This window comes from Nannizzia gypsea, genomic scaffold (genome assembly GCF_000150975.2).
Source record: "Nannizzia gypsea CBS 118893 supercont1.4 genomic scaffold, whole genome shotgun sequence".
Classification (NCBI taxonomy): Eukaryota; Fungi; Ascomycota; class Eurotiomycetes; order Onygenales; family Arthrodermataceae; genus Nannizzia; species Nannizzia gypsea.
Window position 1 is genome coordinate 1,130,431 of NW_003345198.1, and position 20,229 is coordinate 1,150,659.

Here is a 20,229-nt window from a genome sequence, read left to right on the forward strand (position 1 = left end):
AAATTGTACTATACCACGAGAAAGGTTCTATTTGTTCTATTTTTACATCAAAGTTTGTACGATCAGTTCTCGGTGGTTGCTGGGTGCATCTCACTCATTTGAGTGAGTTGTTTGGGTGCTGTAAGATAGACGCCCTGCTTTAGTTATTCTTGACAACAACCCGGAACTGTGTCTGAGTTCGGGAAATTCAATCTCTTGCCTTCTTCTTTTTCTCCTCTTTCCTGAGACTGAAAAGCTCATCTGAATCCTTTTATCGCTGCTCATAAATCTGCTCACGCCTCAAATTGAGCATTTGACAGGGCTTAAAGCAGCGTCATAATCTGTGTGAGATCTTCATGCCGCTTTAGCCGTAGTTCCTTCATCAACCATCCCCGTTCAATTATTCAAATGCACCGCGGCGTGTTTGCTTCACCAAAGTCTTTCAAGCTACAACTACGCCACCTCCAATACCTGGATAGACACCTGATATTTCGTTCCCTTCGCATATCGCTCTTTGACACAGTAAAGATGTCGTCGGCTCCATCAACACAGGAAAGGTTGACTGAGATATTATCTACTTCGACTTCCCCGCTTGAACCGCTAATAGAGCTAGAGGGAGAGGTCAAAACAAACTATCCGAAGGAGCGCATAGCAAGTGATATGGAGTTTTTCAGCACATATTACTCCTCATACCTAATATCACTCCTCCTTGATGATGACGTGTAAGAACTTCTCGTATTTTATAATAGTTCAAAGTGCTAACAGCTCTTCAACACAGTCACGAAGCTCGTATGATATTCCGCCGTTTGCCACATGCTATACTTGAGCACGATGCCTTGATGCAATCTCTCGAAAAGCTATTACGAGCTGTTGCGATGAGGGACCATGGAACAGTCTATGAAATTCTCAAGACAGCCCCATGGCATAAAATTACTGAACCTCTAGTTCAGTCATATACAGGTTCGTCTGACGGAAGCGGCATACCCTAATATTTAGAGCAAGTTCTAACGCGAATTTTACTATCTAGTTCATTACCGGAACAAGGTCATAGACGATACTAGTTTATCATACAAAAGTGTCAGGCTACCTACCATCGAATCAAAGCTTGGACTTGAGCAGGACTCGGATGCTATGCAAGATGATACCGGAGATGACGTACCATCACAATTGATACAAGATCTCTCTGCAAAAGGCTGGACCTATGATGCTGTTTCGAAGTTGATACACCCCGCAAAACCAGCAATGCAGGTCGATGCGCAAGAGAGGATAAGGCTCGGGCAAATATCTGCACTAATTGGGAACCATGGAAGTGGCTGAAGTTGATGCTAAACTGTATGGTGGATTAATATCTGCAATTTATCCTGAAGTGGCTCAATCTAAACTCACCGAGCGTGGAATTTATATAGTAGCAGATGCTACTATGGATAGACCTAATGGGTGAAAATGGATAAAGGCCATACATACATACTCCGTCATTGAGGGAGGGATTTTGCCAATGGCGTGGTTGTGCTAGAGGTTATTATTATCAACTATAACGTACGATAATAGATCAATAGATGACGGTACACCACTGGAGCAAATTCCACGAGTATATACAGCAAGAAACAAAAATCTATTGATGCGGCTGCTTCCCTTCGTCTTTTGCTCAACAGACTAAAAATATGAGATGATACAATAATACATAGTGAAGATGGTTCCAGCTCCCTCTTCCAAGCGCTGGGGCTGAAGCCACCTTCACTTTTTGATAGCAGAATCAACAAACCCAGATCGTGGTATTTTCCGGGTTCAAGATGATGGGTTGGTCGAACTGCCCAACAATCCGTCTTGTCATCACTTTTCCCGTTCCCCCAAATGTATTATTACGGACTTATTTTGCCGTCTCATTCGCAGTAGCCTTCAAAAGGGCCTCTAGGTCGAATCGCGCATCATTCGGGTCGGTGATAACTATGTTCTGGTAAGTCGGAGGCCCGAGGGGGATCACTTGCTTATGGCGTGTTTAAAGCGCTTAACATACCGCTGTTGTCGTCCTTCTTTGGTGGCGAGTTCTTATTCTTCCATTCAGTCTTTGCCTTCTCTATCAAGGACTCCTGTCTCTTGTATTCTCTTTCTATCTGAGCAGCTCTCGCTTGTGTGTTGAGAGTAGACTGGTGGTATAAACCGTAGAAGACACCCGCGAAGAGAGCGGAATATCGCAGGACCTATACCAGCGCATGAGCGTCAGCGAAAAGAAACCCATCGCATAATAACATCCATGATGCCATCAAAACGATTGACATCCGTATATCATTCTTTTCGGGCAGGAATTTGCGATTGAAGCCTTACGTTAACTCCTTGAGATGTTGCCATTTTGAACGACGAAAAAAACTAAGGAAGAATCCCCAGATCCCGGGGAGTCGAGAGAGTAGTGAGGTAGCGGGAAGAGGCGGAGAGTATATATCTCTGGCGATGCAATTCACGCAGCAGCCACTTGCGACTTGAGCTCAATGGAGGTTCCCGGACGACTGCTTGGTGGTGTTTTTCGACCAAGTTCGGATTTGAGATTGAACGTTCCGGGATTTTCTGATGTTCCTGACTCCGCTTATGTAATATTTTGATATCGACGCCAGGGATGAAAGCAAATGCAGCGAGCAGAAGAAGTTCGAGGCACCAGGTGGGTGAAACTACACAGATTTACGAAGCTGCTGCTGCGGAAGAAGGAGAAGATAGGACAGGACAGAAGACAAGCTGTTGGATAAGCAAAGATGGCGGACCGGAACATGCAGCTGAGGAAGGAGGAGATACTCGCGAAGAAGGCCAAGCTCGCGGAGTTGAAGCGGCAGCGAGAGCTACGACAGAGGGAGTTCTCACAGAACCGCATGAGCGTTGGAGAGAGCTCTGAGGTAGGTGACTTTGTATATGTTTGGAGTAGTTGAATTGTGGGTAATAATACTGGACGGTGTAGCTAATTTTTCTCATAGGTAGTGTCTCCCGTTCCGAGTCGATCTGACAACAGAGCCGAACTAGACAGTCTCATATCCAGACTGGTAGATAGACCGTCGTCTGCAGCTTTGAAAGATGGGGGCGAGCAGTCTCCAAGAGGCCGGGGGAGCAGGCCGAATTCAGTTCTCAGCACTGGGCAGTTAAGCGGAGATATGGAACCGTTTACACCTCCAGTCAGACCTCTGTCCCTATCTATAGCGACCCAAACGATTGACGAGACACCTTACAATGCTGTGCCAGAACCCGCCCCAGCAGCTCCTCCCAAGGTAGAAATCCTTACCTACAGCAAAGGTGTCCAAACCGACTCGATTCCAGAGCCAGAAACACCCGTGGATGATGATGATATATCAGAACTGGAAGACGGTGGCTCGCCTACAACCCCGTCTCGGTCGTCTAAGCGCTTCAGCCGGAGAGCCAGAGAGAAAGATGAAGAGATACGCGATAACTTACGAAAGGAGATTGAAGAAGAGCTCAAACTGGCGAAGGACTGGGCCAATGGCGGACCACCGTCTACGTCTACGCAGTTGCGATACCCCCTACGAACATTGACTGCAGACGAGCTAAACGCAGTGACTTCAGCAAGCGAGTTTTTGGATTTCGTCGAAAGATCCAGCAAGGTTATTGAGCGAGCGTTGGACGAAGAGTATGATGTTCTTGCTGATTATGCGTTGGGCGGCGTTGGGGCGGAGGACGAGGATGATGAAGAGTACGGTACGGGCAAGAAGAAGAGAGACCTGAAAGAAATCACACAGTTTTTCGACGAACGATGGAGCAAGAAGCGAATGATCAGTGATATAAGTTTCTCTCCAAAGGTGCGTTTTGCCGCGTCCTGACTTGCTCACCCGTATGGTATAATAATATAAAATACTAACAGGAGTGTTTAGTTTCCCGAGCTTGTTTTGGCATCCTATACCAAAAATCCAACAGCTCCTCACGAACCAGATGGCCTGGTACAAGTGTGGAACCAGCACTTGCACACACGGCCTGAATACGTATTCCATTCGACTTCAGACATCCTGACAGCCAAGTTCTCTCCGTTTCACCCAAACCTGATAGTGGGCGGGTCATACTCTGGACAGGTTCTACTATGGGATACGCGATCATCCCGAGCGGGCGGCGGCGCTCCCGTACAAAAGACACCGCTGTCAGGCTCCGGCCACACCCATCCGGTGTACAGCATCGCGATCGTGGGAACACAGAATGCACATAACATCCTGACAGCTTCAACGGACGGTGTTGTCTGCGGATGGACGGTCGACATGCTCTCACAGCCGCAAGAATACCTGGAGCTGACCACTCCTCCTCCATCCAAGACCGAAGACCTTGCCCCCACGACACTGTCCTTCCCTCAGTCAGACCCAACCTTCTTTCTCGTCGGCACTGAAGAAGGGACAATATATCCATGCCATCGATATGACCGAGCAGGCGCCAAGTCCGGTACCGACCACCGTCTCTCGTACCGCGGCCACGCAGCCCCGATCATGTCGACGGCGTTCCACCCTGCGCGAGGCCCCGTGGACCTGAGCGACCTGATGCTCAGCTCGAGTCTAGACTGGAGCGTGAAGCTGTGGCGCATCCGTGCTCCAGCCTCGACCTCAACTTCAGGAACCGCGTCCACCGCGCAACTACAGACCGTCTCGCCCATCCTAGACATCACCCGCGAGGATGTAGTGTATGACGCTAAATGGTCCCCCCACCGACCCGGCATCTTCTCCCTCGTTGACGGCGCCGGCAGACTCGAGATATGGGACTTGCAGCAGGAGGTAGAGGTGCCCGTTGCCAGCGCCACGCCAACCGCTGGCCGCGGCGGTGTCCTGACCAAGGGGCTGAACAAGGTCGCCTGGGAGGAACGAGAGGGCCGAAGACTTGCTACCGGTGGCCTAGATGGAGTGGTGACTGTCTTTGATGTTGGGAAGGGATTGAGTGGCAGCGCCGAAGACGTCTCTGCCGACGAGTGGGCAGGCATGAAGCGCCTTACGAGCAAGCTCGAGCAGGCCAGCCGTGAGCGGAACCTGTAGCCATCTCTCTCCATCTCTCTTACTGCGCTTCTTTTCCATCTCTTCAAGCCTGCTTGCTCCTTGTACCATATACCGTATTTAGTATACCCCTTGTTCTTCACCTGCGATAAACGGATTGAGCGTAGCACTTATCTCTTTCTATCAATATATACTTCCACGTCATTATCAACACTATCTACATCGTCTACATCATCTACATCGTCTACATCGTCTACATCATCCACGCCATCTACGCTACCTATTCTCTCTATTATCTACATCATCTGCATCATCTACATCTTGTGTCTTCTATCTTCGGTCTTCTGTAGGCGGTTATTATATAATCCATGACTAAGCCTATGACGTTCATCATTTCTTGCACCAAAAGAAGAACAAGAAAACAACAAGAATCAAAGCAAGAGACGAAAGAGACAAAAGTGAAGACGAAGAGAGCGAGAAAGATGGAGGAGAACGACGTGGATCAAGCTGTCTAGTACAGTGAAATCCTCAGCTCGACTCTCATCGCCGTCCTCGCTTCACCGAGTCTCGCACTGCCCTGTCCTGGGGCTCTGAGAAACTAGCCGTGGAGTCAAAAGGAAAAATGCACCCTTGGGCAGACGGAACCATTTCCACCATCCGCCGTGTATACTTACAAAGACCTATATATACCTATTAACTAGGCTAACCAACCCCCCCCCTAGCTGCAGCTTTCGTGCTTCTCTGTCACCTTCGCTCTGCCAGAAGAGTCATAATTGACACCTAAGACACCTCTGAGCCTGCAAAGAAGCAAGCATAGGCGCTGTCACTTCTGGCCCCCGTTGAACTACCCGTACGCGTGACTTTGAACCCCCCTCCGAGTATAAAGCCGCCGAGCAGCGCAGCCTGGGAAGAAGACACAAACAAACACCTCGACACTTGCCGTCGACGCTGACACTGACATTGACGTGATTCTTTTTACCTGACTATGGTCGAGTACATTCCTCCTCCTGAGCCGAGACAGCTTCTGGCGCCGCTGCTTGCTTGTCTTCCCCTCGGCTTTGCGGCTTCGCGGCCGCCACCAGTGCTGCTGCCGCTGCTCTCTCCGGTCCTTCGACAGCGAGTACAGCTGCTGGGTGGTGCAGGTGCAGGTTCGGGGTCTGCTTCGTCGGCGGACTCGTGGCTTCGTCTGCTGTGCTGGGGCCCGGCCAATGCTGCCGAAGTGGAGAGGATTGTGGGCGAGGCAGAGAGCTCGTTTGAACCACACCCTGTGTCCGGAGAGATAGAGATCCCTGACGATATCACAATAGCGTATAGATGGTTTGATGCCGAGACGCTGCGGTGTCAGCTCCCGCTGGACGAGTTTGGGCTGACGGTGGTGTACGTGTGGTGTCCCACGGACCAAGAAGGTGGTGGTGCCGGATGGAGAGTCGCTGAAGTTCTCCCCCTGGATGCTCTGAGAGACGACGAGGGTGCCTGGTTTGGCTCTGTCGAGCAGGCCAACGAGGCCCTACGAGAGTTGGCGGCCAAGGAAGGGTCGAAAGAGACGGCTCAGAGCTCAAAGGCCAGCATTCCTTTCATTGTCCACGAGGAGGATAATGGAGACGAGGACGACTACTGGGCCCAGTACGACACTGTGCAGTCGCGAACGCCGGCGAACGGTGCAGTCAGCATAGGCCAAGATCAGCACGACAGCAGCCACAGAGGGGAGCAGATGTCTGATACTGCGTACTACAACCAGTACTCCAATGTCCAGCCTGCCCTGGACAGCGATGACCCTACCGTCGACAAGGCTGACGTCGGAGACTCTTCTCTCAACGGCAATACCCTGGAGGAAATCTTCAAGCGGCAGATGGGCAGCATACTTCAGCAGCAACAGCTTCAGTCCCAGTCCCAGTCCGCCGCACCTGAGCGAGGAAGACAGCCGGCCGAAGAGCCAGATCTACCACTCAGCCACCCACGTCCCGCATCTGCCTCGTCCTCGAACAGATCCGACGCTATTTCCAAACTCGAGTACTCGGCAGAGTGCCAGTCGGCCTCTGAGATGGCCATCCGCCAGCACATCTCGACCAACGTCAAGAGCATGTTCCGCCTTGCCCGGGCAGCCGGTATATCGAGAGCAGAGTACCAGGCCATGATAACGAGAGAACTCGACCTGCTTGAAATGATGGAAAATGACGATTAAGCCCTTGCATGGACGGCGTTTCTGGTGTACACACAGCCTTGCTTGTTATTGTTATTGTTCTTGTTTTCTTCTCGCTTTGGATCTTCATCGATGCATATTTGAAGCATTTACCACTGTATTAGAAGCCCTCTGTATAGCTATCATTACCCAATTGTATACTCCGTACGCATATCTCACGCTTCTGCTCGTCTCGTCCTGTCGGAGAATTAATAAACAGCCTGCCCTGGCGAGTTTCAGGCGAAAGCTGGCCAAGCGCTGCAAGGAAGCGAGGAAATAAAAAAAAAGCTGCAGCTTCGATGCTTCAACGCCAGCAGCAGCAACTCCCGCCCCCTTTCTTCCTCCTAACTACTTCTACTTCTACTTCTACTTCATCTCTTTTAATCCATCTTCTTCACTGCCTTTCCTTAACGCTCTTTAATAATGGCCTTCTAAGGCCTTTTTCTTCTTTTCTTTTCTCACGTGCATGAGGTACGCAAGCAGTCGCGATAACTAACCTCCTGTAACAGAACAGGTACTTCTTCGTTTACTCTGGCCAGCGTTGATGCTAACGTGTTCAGTTGTGACAGTTGGTAAAATAACTACACAATCCCACTTTTTTTCAAAGCAGATTCTCGTTTGATTAGAGGATATTATTGAGACTGCTCGCTACCGTTCGCTGCCTGCCAGACGATGGCTTCCCCGTCCTCCAGCGTTCGACACCGGGGCGGCAAGAAGGATGTCGACAGCTCTACTCCCCCTCCTCCACCAGCCGCGCCGGCCTCGAAAGGCGCTGGGAGTCAGTCGGCCATAAAGAAGGGAGAGGGACAGGCTGAGTCCTCGTCGGAATGGGACTATAGACTTGCCCTGGCGATTGTTACCATTGGCGCGTTTGCTACGAGATTTTGGAAGATCAGCTACCCTGACCAGGTAGTGTTCGATGAAGTGCACTTCGGAAAGGTCAGTAGAGGGCATTCATTGCTTTATTATTCTACAGGATAGAGATGAGATCATAGGGGCTAACGGTGTGCAGTTTGCTTCGCTTTATATCCAAGGCACATACTTCTTCGACGTTCACCCGCCGTTCGCCAAACTCCTCTTTGCGCTGGTCGGCTGGCTCGTTGGATTCGATGGAAAGTTCCTCTTTGAAAACATTGGAGACTCGTACATAGACAACAAGGTGCCTTATGTCGCTCTCCGCGCTCTGCCGGCCATGCTTGGCTCCCTGACCGTGCCCGTGGTGTTTCTCATTATGTGGGAATCTGGCTACTCGCTTCCTGCATGTGTCCTCTCCGCGGGCCTGCTTCTGTTCGACAATGCCCATATCGGCGAAGATCGGCTGATCCTTCTCGATGCTACGCTTGTCATATCAATGGCATTGAGCGTGCTGTGCTATATCAAGTTCCACAAGAACAGACATCAGCCGTTTAGCCGAAAGTGGTGGAAGTGGTTGCTTATGACTGGCATTGCCCTTAGCTGTGTCATCTCGACCAAGTACGTTGGTGTCTTCACTTTCGTGACCATTGGATCCGCCGTCTTGATCGATCTATGGGGCTTGCTTGATGTGAACCGCCGCCAGGGCAAGCTTACTCTGTTCGAATTTGGCACCCATTTCGCTGCCCGAGCAGTCGGCTTGATCATCGTTCCCTTCTTCATCTACCTCTTCTGGTTCCAGGTCCATTTTGCTATCCTCACCAAGTCTGGTCCCGGAGATGATTTCATGAGCCCAGAGTTCCAGGCCACGCTCAGTGACAACCCCATGTTTGCTCAGTCCAAGGGCATCGAGTACTATGATGTACTCACCTTCCGACACAAGGATACCAAAGTCTACCTACACAGTCACCCTGACCGCTACCCGCTTCGATATGACGACGGCCGTGTCTCGAGTCAGGGCCAGCAGGTCACCGGCTACCCTCACAACGATACCAACAACCACTGGGAAATCCTGCCCCAGACGCCGTTTGCCGCTGAAAACCGTACTGGCCACAAAGTTCGTAATGGACATGTCGTGCAGCTCCGCCATGTTGCTACCAACACCTTCCTGCTCTCACACGACGTTGCATCTCCCAGCTACCCGACCAACCAGGAGTTTACCACCATTTCCCCTGAAGAAGCAGCCAGCACCCGACACAACGACACCCTGTTTGAGATCCAGGTCCCCAAGGGCAAAGCCGATGAGGAATTCCGAACCCGATCCAGCCTGTTCAACCTGATCCATTTCCCTTCAAAGGTCGCCATGTGGACTCACACCAAGCCTCTGCCGGACTGGGGATACAAGCAAGCCGAAATCAACGGAAACAAGAACTCCAAGGAACCAAGCAACCTCTGGTACGCGGAGGATATCCCGTCCTTAGCTCCAGACAGCCCTCGCAGCAACCAGGAACCACGCAAGGTGCAACCGATGCGTTTCCTCAAGAAGTACCTTGAACTCCAAATTGCCATGTTCCACCATAACAATGCCCTGACAAGCAGCCACCCGTATGCAAGTGAGCCGTTCCAGTGGCCCTTCTTGCTCCGCGGTGTCAGCTTCTGGACAAAGAACGACACCCGAGAGCAAATTTACTTCCTCGGAAACCCTATCGGATGGTGGCTTTCGAGCAGTCTTCTCGCAGTGTTTGTCGGTATTATCGGAGCCGATCAGCTATCTCTCCGTCGTGGAATCGACGCTCTAGAAGAAAGTAAGTAGTACTCTTTTCTTTGCCCCATAACGTTGCTTGACGCATCTACTAAACAGCATATCTTTCTACCAGTCTGGGGCCCCGGAACTCGCCACCGCGTCTACAACAGCACCGGCTTCTTCTTCCTCTGCTGGGCAGCTCACTACTTCCCATTCTACCTTATGGGCAGACAGCGCTTCCTGCACCACTACCTCCCTTCCCACGTAGCATCTGTCCTGGTAACTGGCGCCCTGGTCGAATTCATCTTCAACATCGACCCGGCTGGCCTGAGCGAGGGCGCCGCAGTTAGGAAGCCTGGCCGTGGTCCTCTGAAGGTCAAGCACACCCGCCAGAGCCTCATGGCCATCTGGGCTGCGACTATCGCCATCTTGGGCGCCACGATCTGGGGCTTCAGCTTCTTTGCTCCCCTCACCTACGGAACCCCAGGCTTGGACGTTGCTGGAATCAACGCCAGAAAGTGGCTTTCGTACGACTTGCACTTTGCAAAGTAGTTTACTCTCATGAGACAGACAGACGCCTCGAGTTTCTGTACAACTTTATGGGGATGTGCATGTTCTCTATCTACAGAAACCTCCCCTTACCCCCTTACACCCCTGACCTCTCTCAACCGTACCATCCCCCCTTGCAAGACCTTCTATTTCCTTTCCTATCCTCCATGCTCAGCTAGGTTTATTTTAATAAGAGCACTTTTTATTGCATATCTCTCGCATGTATCTTGTCTCGGCTGGCCGTACCCGTACCTGCTGCTGCACATCTTATGCACCAGCCAGCGATCCATGATGGCCAAGTATCTGACTGTTCATCGAGTAAGCAGGGCCCAGACAGCCACAACCATGCACAAAACGGGGCCCATCAGCATCCACAGTCTTCTTTGTCGGCTACAATTCCTCCCACATTCTCATCCCTTTTGCCCTTTTGCCCTTTTTACTTGCTTACAGCCTCCTTTGTCATGCTGCGCTAAGCCCGCTAAGCCCAACCCAACAGAGCCGAGGCCTGCGTTTGTCAGTGATGACAAAAGCTTTTTTTGGTTTCTTTTTCTTTCTTTTTTTTTTCGCCTTCGCCAACCAAACAGCGAAGCCAGCGTGAAACCGCAGACCAAGCATCAAGACAAGAGGAACCGACATGATGGTTCGGCAATGTGTTATGGAGAATTAGAGATCCTTCGGCTAATTGAGTTGATGCGCGGTGGATCGTCCAGAGGCTTACTCAGGCTCTCATAATGCGTTACTCGATACTTATAAAGCCCATGGAAGAGCACGGCCAGCAAGTGTCTGCTCTACCATAGCAGCAGCAGGTCTTCTCATAGAAGATTCTCGTTCTTATACCCCGAATATAAATACCCTCTCGTTTCCCATGGGCTGGATATTTCCTTCTTTTTTCATCATTCTGATTTCCATCATTGTCTCGATATCTCAAGTCAAGACATTGAATCTCTTTAACACTTCGAACACTACGAACTTTCCTCTGAACAACAACACCAGAAACATTCACCCGCTACATACCAACATGGCTGCCCCACGAGCAATCAGACAGGCCTTCCTGGCCATAGAGAAGTCGGAGGGTGTCGGTGCCCGCGTACGACGATCCATCGGCACTCCCAAGCTACGCAACTTCAGCCCCTTCCTCATGCTGGACCATTTCACCGTCGGCAAAGACGCTGGATTCCCAGACCACCCGCACAGAGGACAAGAGACCATCACCTACCTCCTCTCTGGCGGTGTAGATCATGAGGACTTCACCGGACACAAAGGCACCATCGGACCAGGCGATCTGCAATTCATGACTGCCGGTCGAGGCATAATGCACGCCGAAATGCCTCACAACAACCCGGACGGCAGCCCTAACGTCGGCATACAGCTCTGGGTTGACTTGCCCAAGAAGCTGAAGATGTGTGAGCCCAGATACCGTGATCTTCGCGCCACGGAGATCCCCGTTGCTTCCGCAGATAACGGCCGAGCTACAATCAAGGTCATCTCGGGTAAATCTCATGGCATAGACTCGGTCAAGGACCTAGCCTACACGCCCGTCTGGATACTGGATATTACTCTCAAGCCAGGCGGAAGAATCACCCAGACCCTACCTATCGGATGGAACGCATTCGCCTATACCCTTGAAGGCACCACCACTTTCGGCAAGAAGAGCGTCCCTCAGTACCATAACGTCGTCTTCGTACAGGAGGGTGACTCTGTTCAGGCTTCGAACGAGTCTGGTGAAGAGACCCGTTTCTTGATCATTGCCGGCCAGCCTCTCGACCAGCAAGTCGTTCAGTACGGCCCCTTTGTCCTAAGCTCGACAGAGGATGTCTACCAGGCTATCAGTGACTTCCAATCAAGCTCTAACGGGTTTGAACGGGCCAGAGGGTGGCAGAGCGAGATTGGAAAGAGAATGCTATAGAGAAACTAAACACACTGCATTTCTTTTTTTTACTTTCGACGCGGATTAGCATTTTATGAATGACGCTGGATTTCCCGGAGCATTTTCTTACTGTTTTCGTTTTCCTATGATCCACCTGATGAGATATGACTTGTACCCCCAAACATTCCTTCGCATGTTTCATGATATATTTGTTCTTTGCTATGCATGTATTTTATTCATCAGCTGTTTGTTTAAATGGACTTCCTCGTCGCCACATTCCTGTTTACATCTTACGTCAATGTAGTATAGCATCCTGTAAACATGATGTCATAGCATCTTTCATGTATCTATATATTTACTGATATGTGCCTACTCTCTTGATCAAATTCACAATAACAATCACCTGCCAATATATTACTTGCTCTACAATCCCCTCAAAATGTCACAGGGAGCATATCAGGCGGAACGAGACCTCAATTTGTACCAGGCAAAGACCGGCCGAGGGAAGAATATCAGTGATACCAGGTCGTTTTCCCGCCTTTTTAGTAGCTGTTCTCGCCCTTTAACACTTTCCACTATACTAGCCCAAGAATCCGGCGTCGATGCAGATGTAGAGAATAGATTCCCGGGATCAGAGGTGAGGGTAGGACCCGGCTCGACCGCCAGTGGGAGTGATAACTGTGTGATTCCGCCTGAAGAGGGTGGTGAATTCGACGACCGGGGACAGTAAGGCGCTCTCGTCCATTATTATTGCGTCGTGTGTCCGGATGCTAACGTCGTCGTCTTTGAATGCAGCGTGAGCAAAGCAAGGGGCTTCCTTGAGCCGAACAAGGAAGATTGAAAGCCGACATGCTGAACGGCCCTTTGTCGCTGAAGGGTAGATGGATAGCTCAGCAAGGTAGCTAGATGGGTATATAAGTAGCCATTGAAGACGTATGATATGGACAGCTACTCGAACCAAACCACTCTTGAGACTCGAACATCTCGCACCTCTACAAATAGTTACCCCTTGAGACGCTCTACACACTCTCTCCTGCCGTCTAGGACATATTCACCATGAATAAGTTAGGTGACTACGTATACGAATACCCCCCTGTGCGCGGAGGAAAGATCCCCTCATGGCTGCCAGCGATTCTACGGCCCGACTATACATGGCCATCACCCAATGCAAAACAAATTGAAGTGACCAAGATAACGCCCCCGGTTCCCCGCATACCATGCCGGATGGAGAGAATCTTCTGGGGATTCATCCATAGAGGCCTAATTCGCTTCGGTCATTGGTATGTAAAATGGTCCGGTGCCCCGTACGGTAACCCTTTTGGCTTCGACACCATGCATCTGCCTTTCGGCCTGGAATTAAAATAGTCAGAAAGTACAAGCCTAGAGGAAGCCCTAATGATGCAGATGGCAGACGCTGGCGGTATCCCAACCTCCAAGGTTCTTTGCTGTGGCGAACATCCAGCTCATTACTTCGAACGGACTTCTTTCTCTATCCTGATGACGAGGCTTCCCGGAACACCTCCCATTGACAAAGGTGATGATACATTCGACCCCACAACAGAAGACCCCTGGCTCGGGCAATTAGGGGTATGTCTGGCTTGCATGCGTCAATGGTGTGCTCCTGAAGGGCTGGTCGCCGGCTCCGTGATTGGGACTGCTTTGCGCAGTCGAACGGTTCCATGGGGTATGATGGGGCCCTTAAAAACCGAGAAAGGGCTATACGGCCACCTATTTTAACCGCCTCAGCACACCGAACTCGCTCGGAGAAAGAGTTCCACAACCTGATGGTGAAAGCGAAGAAGCTATACAAACGCCCGCATTGGCAAGTCCCGCATCGGGCGACGTTCACTCATGGCGACCTTAGGTCTTTTAAAGTCCTAGTTAAGGACGGACGTCTGACAGGCATCGTGAACTGGCAATCTGGTGGTTGGTATCCCGAGTACTGGGAGTATGTAACCATTTTGCGGTCCTGGACCAATATTGGGGGCTGGTGGCGTGAGATTTTTCGCTGGATGGGAGGCGACTACTACGCGCGTGAGCTGGATGCATACAATGCATTAGTTATATTAGACTAACCCGCGGCTCATACTGGCTTAGACAGCTGGCCTGTTTTTTACCCTCTAGCCTTGAATCTTGAACGGTGATACTACGATTCGCATATCCTATTAATGGCTTCCCAAGTAGGACATCTGCTAGGAGGATTACTCGTGTGCGGTGTAATGGTATCAACGCAAGTATAGCGCTATTGCGAAACAAAAGGGAAGAAACATCCCTCCAACGCCTTATTTTCTGATTAGAGCACTGCTATGACTATAAGGTCTACTGGTGTAGAAACCTGGGTTTTAGTCGTAATTAGGACAGTGTCTACCTTTATTATCCTTGCGTCCAAGAACTCTGGAGCAAGAACGGGGTGGCCGATGTCGTAGGCCCTGGGCAGAAGAGAAGAGAGATGGAAAGCATCACAATTCCTTGGGAAGATCACAGCAGAAGTCTCGGAGGGTGAGTTGAACAAGCGAGAATTTTGTATTGATTGATAAAGAAGAGATCAAAGCATCGAAAGTTGAAAGTTGTAGATGTGCTGACTAAGCTCAAAGCCAGCGTGTTGCGTTCGCATAGTTACCTAAGTTAAACCAAGTAGAAGGGCAAGACGAAGCTCCAGCAAGACAATATTGAAGCTGATCGATGAGCGCAACAGTCAAGTCTGCCTCGTTTCTCTTCTGTTCAGCTCGTCTTCTTTTGTTGGGCCACCATGGCCAGCGGTGCAATTGAGCCGTTTCTGAAGGGCAGCACCTCTGAAAACACCCGTGGCCTGCTGCGTGTCGTTATCTTGCTGCTCATCGCCGCAACTGCAGTCGCTAGCAGATTGTTCAGTGTGATAAGTATGGATAGACATCGCCATAATTCTCCCGGTTTAACCTTGTAACACGATATAGAACAGAGTAGCTAACTGTTTTGTCGCTTTTAATAGGATTCGAAAGTATCATCCATGAATGTACGGCTACACTTATCCACCACCTGGCTATCAGTCCGACGATATATCCCATTATTCTACGAAACAGCCTGTAACTGACCATGATGCGCTGATATAGTCGATCCGTGGTTTAATTTCAGAGCTACAAAATACCTCGTTGAGAATGGCTTCTACAAGTTCTGGGACTGGTTTGATGACCGTAAGAAGCACCGCATCCTCATACAATTCCTCTTGCTCTAGGACAGTGGCATTGATACTGACGGAGGGCCGTCTAGGAACATGGCATCCCCTTGGACGTGTCACTGGTGGCACTCTTTACCCTGGCTTAATGGTCACCAGTGGTGTCATCTATAAACTCCTCCGACTCATTTCGCTCCCCGTCGACATTCGCAACGTATGCGTTTTACTTGCTCCCGCCTTCTCTGGCCTGACGGCTCTGGCCATGTACCTCCTCACCACTGAGATGGCTCCCTCGCCATCAGCCGGCCTTCTCGCTGCTGCTTTTGTCGGAATTGCACCAGGCTATATCTCCCGCTCCGTGGCTGGAAGTTACGATAACGAAGCAATTGCCATCTTCCTTCTGGTCTTCACATTCTTCCTCTGGATCAAGGCTGTGAAGAATGGGTCGATCATGTGGGGTGCTTTGACAGCTTTGTTCTATGGATACATGGTGTCCGCCTGGGGTGGATATGTGTTCATTACCAATTTGATCCCTCTCCATGTGTTTGTTCTCATTTGCATGGGGAGGTACACCTCCCGTCTGTATATCAGTTATACCACATGGTATGCTCTGGGGACCCTCGCCAGCATGCAAGTTCCATTTGTTGGTTTCCTACCAATTCGAAACAGTGATCATATGGCAGCCCTTGGTAAGCAACATTGGTACAGTCCAAAATTGGATCCTGCTAACCATTGAATTAGGTATCTTCGGCCTGCTTCAGATTGTTGCCTTTGTAGAGTTCCTACGTGCCCAAGTCCCCAGCAAACAGTTCCAGACGGTCCTTACTAGCCTTGTCCTCTTGATTTTCGTCGTGTCATTTGCTGGACTGGTACTTCTAACCGTCTCAGGAGTTATTGCACCATGGAGTGGTCGATTCTATTCATTGTGGGACACTGGTTATGCAAAGATTCACATCCCCATCATTGCATCCGTCTCAGAACATCAGCCCACCGCCTGGCCGGCTTTCTATTTTGACCTGAACATGATGATCTGGCTGTTCCCACCGGGCGTATATATGTGCTTCTATAGACTCAAGGATGAGCATGTCTTTGTTATCATCTATGCTGTTCTGGCGAGTTACTTTGCTGGAGTCATGGTCCGATTGATGTTAACACTTACCCCTGTTGTCTGTGTTGCCGCTGGACTGGCCCTGTCCCAGATACTGGATGTCTATCTGCGTATTGACTCCCCCAACCCGGATACCCAAAAACAAGGATCTGGTGACAAGTCAGCTCAGGGAGGTCTACGCATTGCCCGCAATAAGGTTGTGGGTATTTACTCCAACTTCTCAAAGCTAGTGGTGTCTGGAACTGTTCTGGTTTATCTTCTCTTCTTCGTTGCTCACTGTACATGGGTCACTTCCAACGCTTATTCATCTCCCTCTGTTGTGTTAGCCAGCAAATTACCCGACGGCAGCCAATTTATTATTGACGACTACCGCGAGGCATACTACTGGCTTCGACAAAACACCCCCAAGAACTCGAAAATTATGGCCTGGTGGGATTACGGCTATCAAATTGGAGGTATGGCCGATCGACCAACTTTAGTCGATAACAATACCTGGAACAACACCCATATTGCCACAGTTGGTAAAGCAATGAGTTCCAGTGAGGAAGTCAGTTATCCCATCTTGAGACAACATGACGTGGATTACGTGCTCGTCGTGTTCGGAGGTCTGTTAGGATACTCTGGAGACGACATCAACAAATTCTTGTGGATGATCCGTATTGCGGAGGGCATCTGGCCTGAAGAGGTCAAGGAACGAAACTTTTTCACGGATCGCGGAGAATATCGCGTTGACGAGCATGCCACGCCGGCTATGCGCAACAGTTTAATGTGAGTTTTTCCTGGCTTAGCTCGGTTCACGGCGTACCCCATTTACTAACAGCTGTTACCAGGTACAAAATGTCCTACTATAACTTTAACAGCCTTTTTCCTCCAGGCCAAGCCCAGGACCGTGTCCGTGGTGTCCGAGTTCCATCTCAAGGGCCTCAACTCACCACGATTGAGGAGGCATTCACTAGTGAGAACTGGATCATTCGAATCTACAAGGTGAAGGACCTCGATAATCTAGGTCGAGACCATGGAAGTGCGACTGCATTTGAGAAAGGGCACAAGAAGAAGACTACTGCTAGCAAAAAGCGAGGGAGACCAGTGTTGCGAACTGAATAAAAAACTTGACCTGCTTTTTATGAAAACAAATGCGCATCTAGGTTTATCGGAGATTCCTGTCTTTCTAACGGATTGTTTTATATAGAAATTTTTTATCCTAGGTATCTACTAGAGCCTAATACCCTTGGAACATACATTTCACACCGTTTCTCCCATAGTTCCAAGGGTTGTATTTTGACCTCCCTCTTTTCTTTTATCTTATCAAAGATGACGTCGTAGGCTTTGCTAGGTAGTTCTTACGTAATCATGAACGAGCCACCTTTCAGTCAATTGAGAAAGCCGCAAAACATCCAGTTCATCCTTTGATATACAGTTTGATAACTAGGTAAGTTGACACAGCTCATGGAACGTTTTTTGGTGTGTGACTACGTAGTACTGACTTCAGCATTGGTTGCCCATATAGAACTTATGCGCATCCGCCCAGTCGCTCCCTCTCCAAGCAAGCATGGCTTCATATCAATAAATTGACCAAACGACCTGGACGAACAGCAAAGCCAATTCATTCTTTTCTCTATACACGGGTCATGCTACGGGGTATTAAGATATATTTTGACTCGAATCACCGATAGTAATTGAACGAACGAGAAGCTGCCCGCCCGGGCTTCACTAAATACCTTATCAAACATGCGACACCACACGCTTGCAGCTCTACTAGCTGGCGCAAGCGTTGCGTTTGCAGCTCACAAGCCATTTAGCCTACAGGATGATGTGTTAGCTAACCCTCAGGTATGTATGAATGCTATTTACCGGAAGATATGCAATCGGAGAAGGCCAGACTTCTAACAATGCTGTTCGTTATAGTTTGAAGTTATCTTTCCTGACGAATATATACTAGAGTCGGACGCACGACTACGGCTTGCAAAGGCTCAGTCAAAACATAGTGATGCTACAAAGACGCCTTCTCAGCCATCAGATGCACCAAGCATCGTTTCCCAGGACGACAGGTCTGATCTATCGGAACAAGCACCGCTTCACGGCAGGTCAGAAGCCGAGGATGAGGAATTGAAGCAAGGCGGGGATGATATAACAATTGATTCCTATCATGAGATGGTTCTGGACGGCCAACGATTTCTTTGCGGAATTCCGAATGTATCACCTATCGGAAAGGAGAATACGTCTACTTCTACACCTAACCCGGAAGACGAGGCAGTTGAACTGGCAAGGGCAACCAACCGGGGTCTCGAGCTGCTTAGTGACCTGGAAGGCAAATGCCTGTACTATGCTGCTGGTTGGTGGTCATATTCTTTTTGTTACATGAAGGAGGTACGGCAGTTTCATGCACGTCTTCCCGGGCAAGGGGTGCCTGTCTATCCGCCGGCCGAAGATCCGGACTCTAAAACTTACGTCCTTGGAAGATTCCAAAAGAACTCAGAACTTGGGCAGCCTACCGCGGCATCTACTGAGGTGGCTGCTTTGCAAACTAAGGGGGAGTCGTGGTACTTGGTTCAATATCTTGAACGAGGCACTATTTGTGATTTGACAAGGAGGCCCCGCAAGATTGAAGTGCAGTTTCACTGCCATCCACAGTCTCCCGAGCATATTGCATGGATTAAGGAGGTTACAACGTGTTCTTATGTCATGATGGTCTACACTCCACGACTATGCAACGATGTGGCCTTCCAGCCGCCGCGAGTGGAGAAGCCGAACAGTATAAAGTGCCGGGAGATAATATTGCCAGAGCACGTCTCCATCTGGGAAGCGGCCTTGGCCTCCAAGCGTGCACAGGCTAAGAGAGAGCTGGTTGAAGGTACCGATGAGCCCTTTGTCACGGTTGGAGACATCCAAGTTGGTGCTATGAAACTAGTTGGTAAGGACGGAAAACGAATTGAAAAAGACCAGTTCGGAGTCGGTGGGGAGCCGAAGGTTAAGGTCGTGGCAAGGAGCGAAGGAGGAAAGGTGAAAATTATATCAAAGGAAACACTGAAGAAGCACAAGGTGACAAATGAGAAGTTCGAGAGACTGAAAGAGGAATTGGACGAAGCTGCGGACGGTGAAGATTGGCGATTGGAAGAGATCTCGACAAGCAGGGGAGAGGGACTACGGGCGATTATTGACGATCCTTTTGATGATGTGGGGAGAGAGGAGGGAGAAGGAGAAGAAGGAGACGCAGAGCCCGAGACAGAGAACGAGGGCAAAGCGAACAAGGACAGCCCGAAGAAAGAGACTAAGCTCAAGGATCGGCAGCAGCAGCAGCTGAAGGAGAAGAAGAGCACGAAGAAGCAACAGCCAAAGCCGAACAAAGTGCGGATGCTGCGCAAACTCCAGGGGCGGGAAGCATCAGATGAAACTGCACCTGAAGCTGGCAGTGATGAAACATACAAAACCGATAGCAAGGTGGCAAAGGAGAAGAGCGAGAAACCCCACAAGGCCGACAAGTCTGACAAGTCTGATAAGGCGGATAAGAAGGAGAAGGACGAGAAGGACGAGCTGTAGAATTGATATCTTGGATCTGCTCTTCCTCGTCGTCTCCCTTTTTCTAGATATCGAGCCATGTTTAGGTAATCTTTCGTATTAGCGCTGTAAAATACCACAATACCATATGTTTAGCCCGTGTATTGGCGTCACGTAAAATACATCCAACAGTTCGCCCAGCCTGCGAAGTTCGAACATCGAGAAACATCGGCGACCTCGAGACAGCGTCTTCTCTCCAACTAACTATACGAAGCGACCAGCCAGCGAACGCTGCACCAGCATCAATCAACTGGACAGACTCGCTGTAGCAGTGCTGTGTCTTCCGTCAA

At 49.9% G+C, this 20,229-nt stretch overlaps 10 protein-coding genes across 10 annotated transcripts; 9 read left to right on the forward strand and 1 right to left on the reverse strand.

The window, feature by feature from the left end:
- Positions 1-507: 507 nt before the first annotated feature.
- On the forward strand, positions 508-1,296 carry MGYG_05078 (hypothetical protein; the record flags this gene model as incomplete). The annotated part of the gene is made up of 3 exons (XM_003172438.1): positions 508-701; positions 758-939; positions 1,007-1,296. 3 exons carry the CDS (start codon positions 508-510, stop codon positions 1,294-1,296), a joined length of 666 nt encoding a protein of 221 aa, XP_003172486.1.
- Positions 1,297-1,846: 550 nt separating this feature from the next.
- On the reverse strand, positions 1,847-2,325 carry MGYG_05079 (hypothetical protein; the record flags this gene model as incomplete). The annotated part of the gene is made up of 3 exons (XM_003172439.1): positions 1,847-1,923; positions 1,994-2,177; positions 2,302-2,325. 3 exons carry the CDS (start codon positions 2,323-2,325, stop codon positions 1,847-1,849), a joined length of 285 nt encoding a protein of 94 aa, XP_003172487.1.
- Positions 2,326-2,720: 395 nt separating this feature from the next.
- Positions 2,721-4,976, forward strand: MGYG_05080 (cytoplasmic dynein 1 intermediate chain 2; the record flags this gene model as incomplete). Its single annotated transcript, XM_003172440.1, has 3 exons — positions 2,721-2,858; positions 2,937-3,770; positions 3,843-4,976. The coding sequence occupies 3 exons, from the start codon at positions 2,721-2,723 to the stop codon at positions 4,974-4,976; spliced, it is 2,106 nt and encodes a 701-aa protein (XP_003172488.1).
- Positions 4,977-5,919: 943 nt separating this feature from the next.
- Positions 5,920-7,116, forward strand: MGYG_05081 (hypothetical protein; the record flags this gene model as incomplete). Its single annotated transcript, XM_003172441.1, has 1 exon — positions 5,920-7,116. The coding sequence occupies one exon, from the start codon at positions 5,920-5,922 to the stop codon at positions 7,114-7,116; it is 1,197 nt and encodes a 398-aa protein (XP_003172489.1).
- Positions 7,117-7,785: 669 nt separating this feature from the next.
- MGYG_05082 (dolichyl-phosphate-mannose-protein mannosyltransferase 4) lies at positions 7,786-10,261 on the forward strand (the record flags this gene model as incomplete). The annotated part of the gene is made up of 3 exons (XM_003172442.1): positions 7,786-8,052; positions 8,126-9,770; positions 9,843-10,261. 3 exons carry the CDS (start codon positions 7,786-7,788, stop codon positions 10,259-10,261), a joined length of 2,331 nt encoding a protein of 776 aa, XP_003172490.1.
- A 1,015-nt stretch (positions 10,262-11,276) lies between these two features.
- MGYG_05083 (pirin protein) lies at positions 11,277-12,164 on the forward strand (the record flags this gene model as incomplete). The annotated part of the gene is made up of 1 exon (XM_003172443.1): positions 11,277-12,164. The coding sequence occupies one exon, from the start codon at positions 11,277-11,279 to the stop codon at positions 12,162-12,164; it is 888 nt and encodes a 295-aa protein (XP_003172491.1).
- Positions 12,165-12,564: 400 nt separating this feature from the next.
- MGYG_05084 (hypothetical protein) lies at positions 12,565-12,966 on the forward strand (the record flags this gene model as incomplete). Its single annotated transcript, XM_003172444.1, has 2 exons — positions 12,565-12,851; positions 12,921-12,966. 2 exons carry the CDS (start codon positions 12,565-12,567, stop codon positions 12,964-12,966), a joined length of 333 nt encoding a protein of 110 aa, XP_003172492.1.
- Positions 12,967-13,181: 215 nt separating this feature from the next.
- MGYG_05085 (hypothetical protein) lies at positions 13,182-14,200 on the forward strand (the record flags this gene model as incomplete). Its single annotated transcript, XM_003172445.1, has 3 exons — positions 13,182-13,405; positions 13,499-13,712; positions 13,793-14,200. 3 exons carry the CDS (start codon positions 13,182-13,184, stop codon positions 14,198-14,200), a joined length of 846 nt encoding a protein of 281 aa, XP_003172493.1.
- A 674-nt stretch (positions 14,201-14,874) lies between these two features.
- On the forward strand, positions 14,875-17,488 carry MGYG_05086 (oligosaccharyl transferase stt3 subunit; the record flags this gene model as incomplete). The annotated part of the gene is made up of 6 exons (XM_003172446.1): positions 14,875-15,004; positions 15,094-15,117; positions 15,215-15,295; positions 15,372-15,965; positions 16,018-17,152; positions 17,215-17,488. 6 exons carry the CDS (start codon positions 14,875-14,877, stop codon positions 17,486-17,488), a joined length of 2,238 nt encoding a protein of 745 aa, XP_003172494.1.
- A 624-nt stretch (positions 17,489-18,112) lies between these two features.
- MGYG_05087 (hypothetical protein) lies at positions 18,113-19,921 on the forward strand (the record flags this gene model as incomplete). The annotated part of the gene is made up of 2 exons (XM_003172447.1): positions 18,113-18,214; positions 18,290-19,921. The coding sequence occupies 2 exons, from the start codon at positions 18,113-18,115 to the stop codon at positions 19,919-19,921; spliced, it is 1,734 nt and encodes a 577-aa protein (XP_003172495.1).
- Between the last annotated feature and the right edge of the window lie 308 nt (positions 19,922-20,229).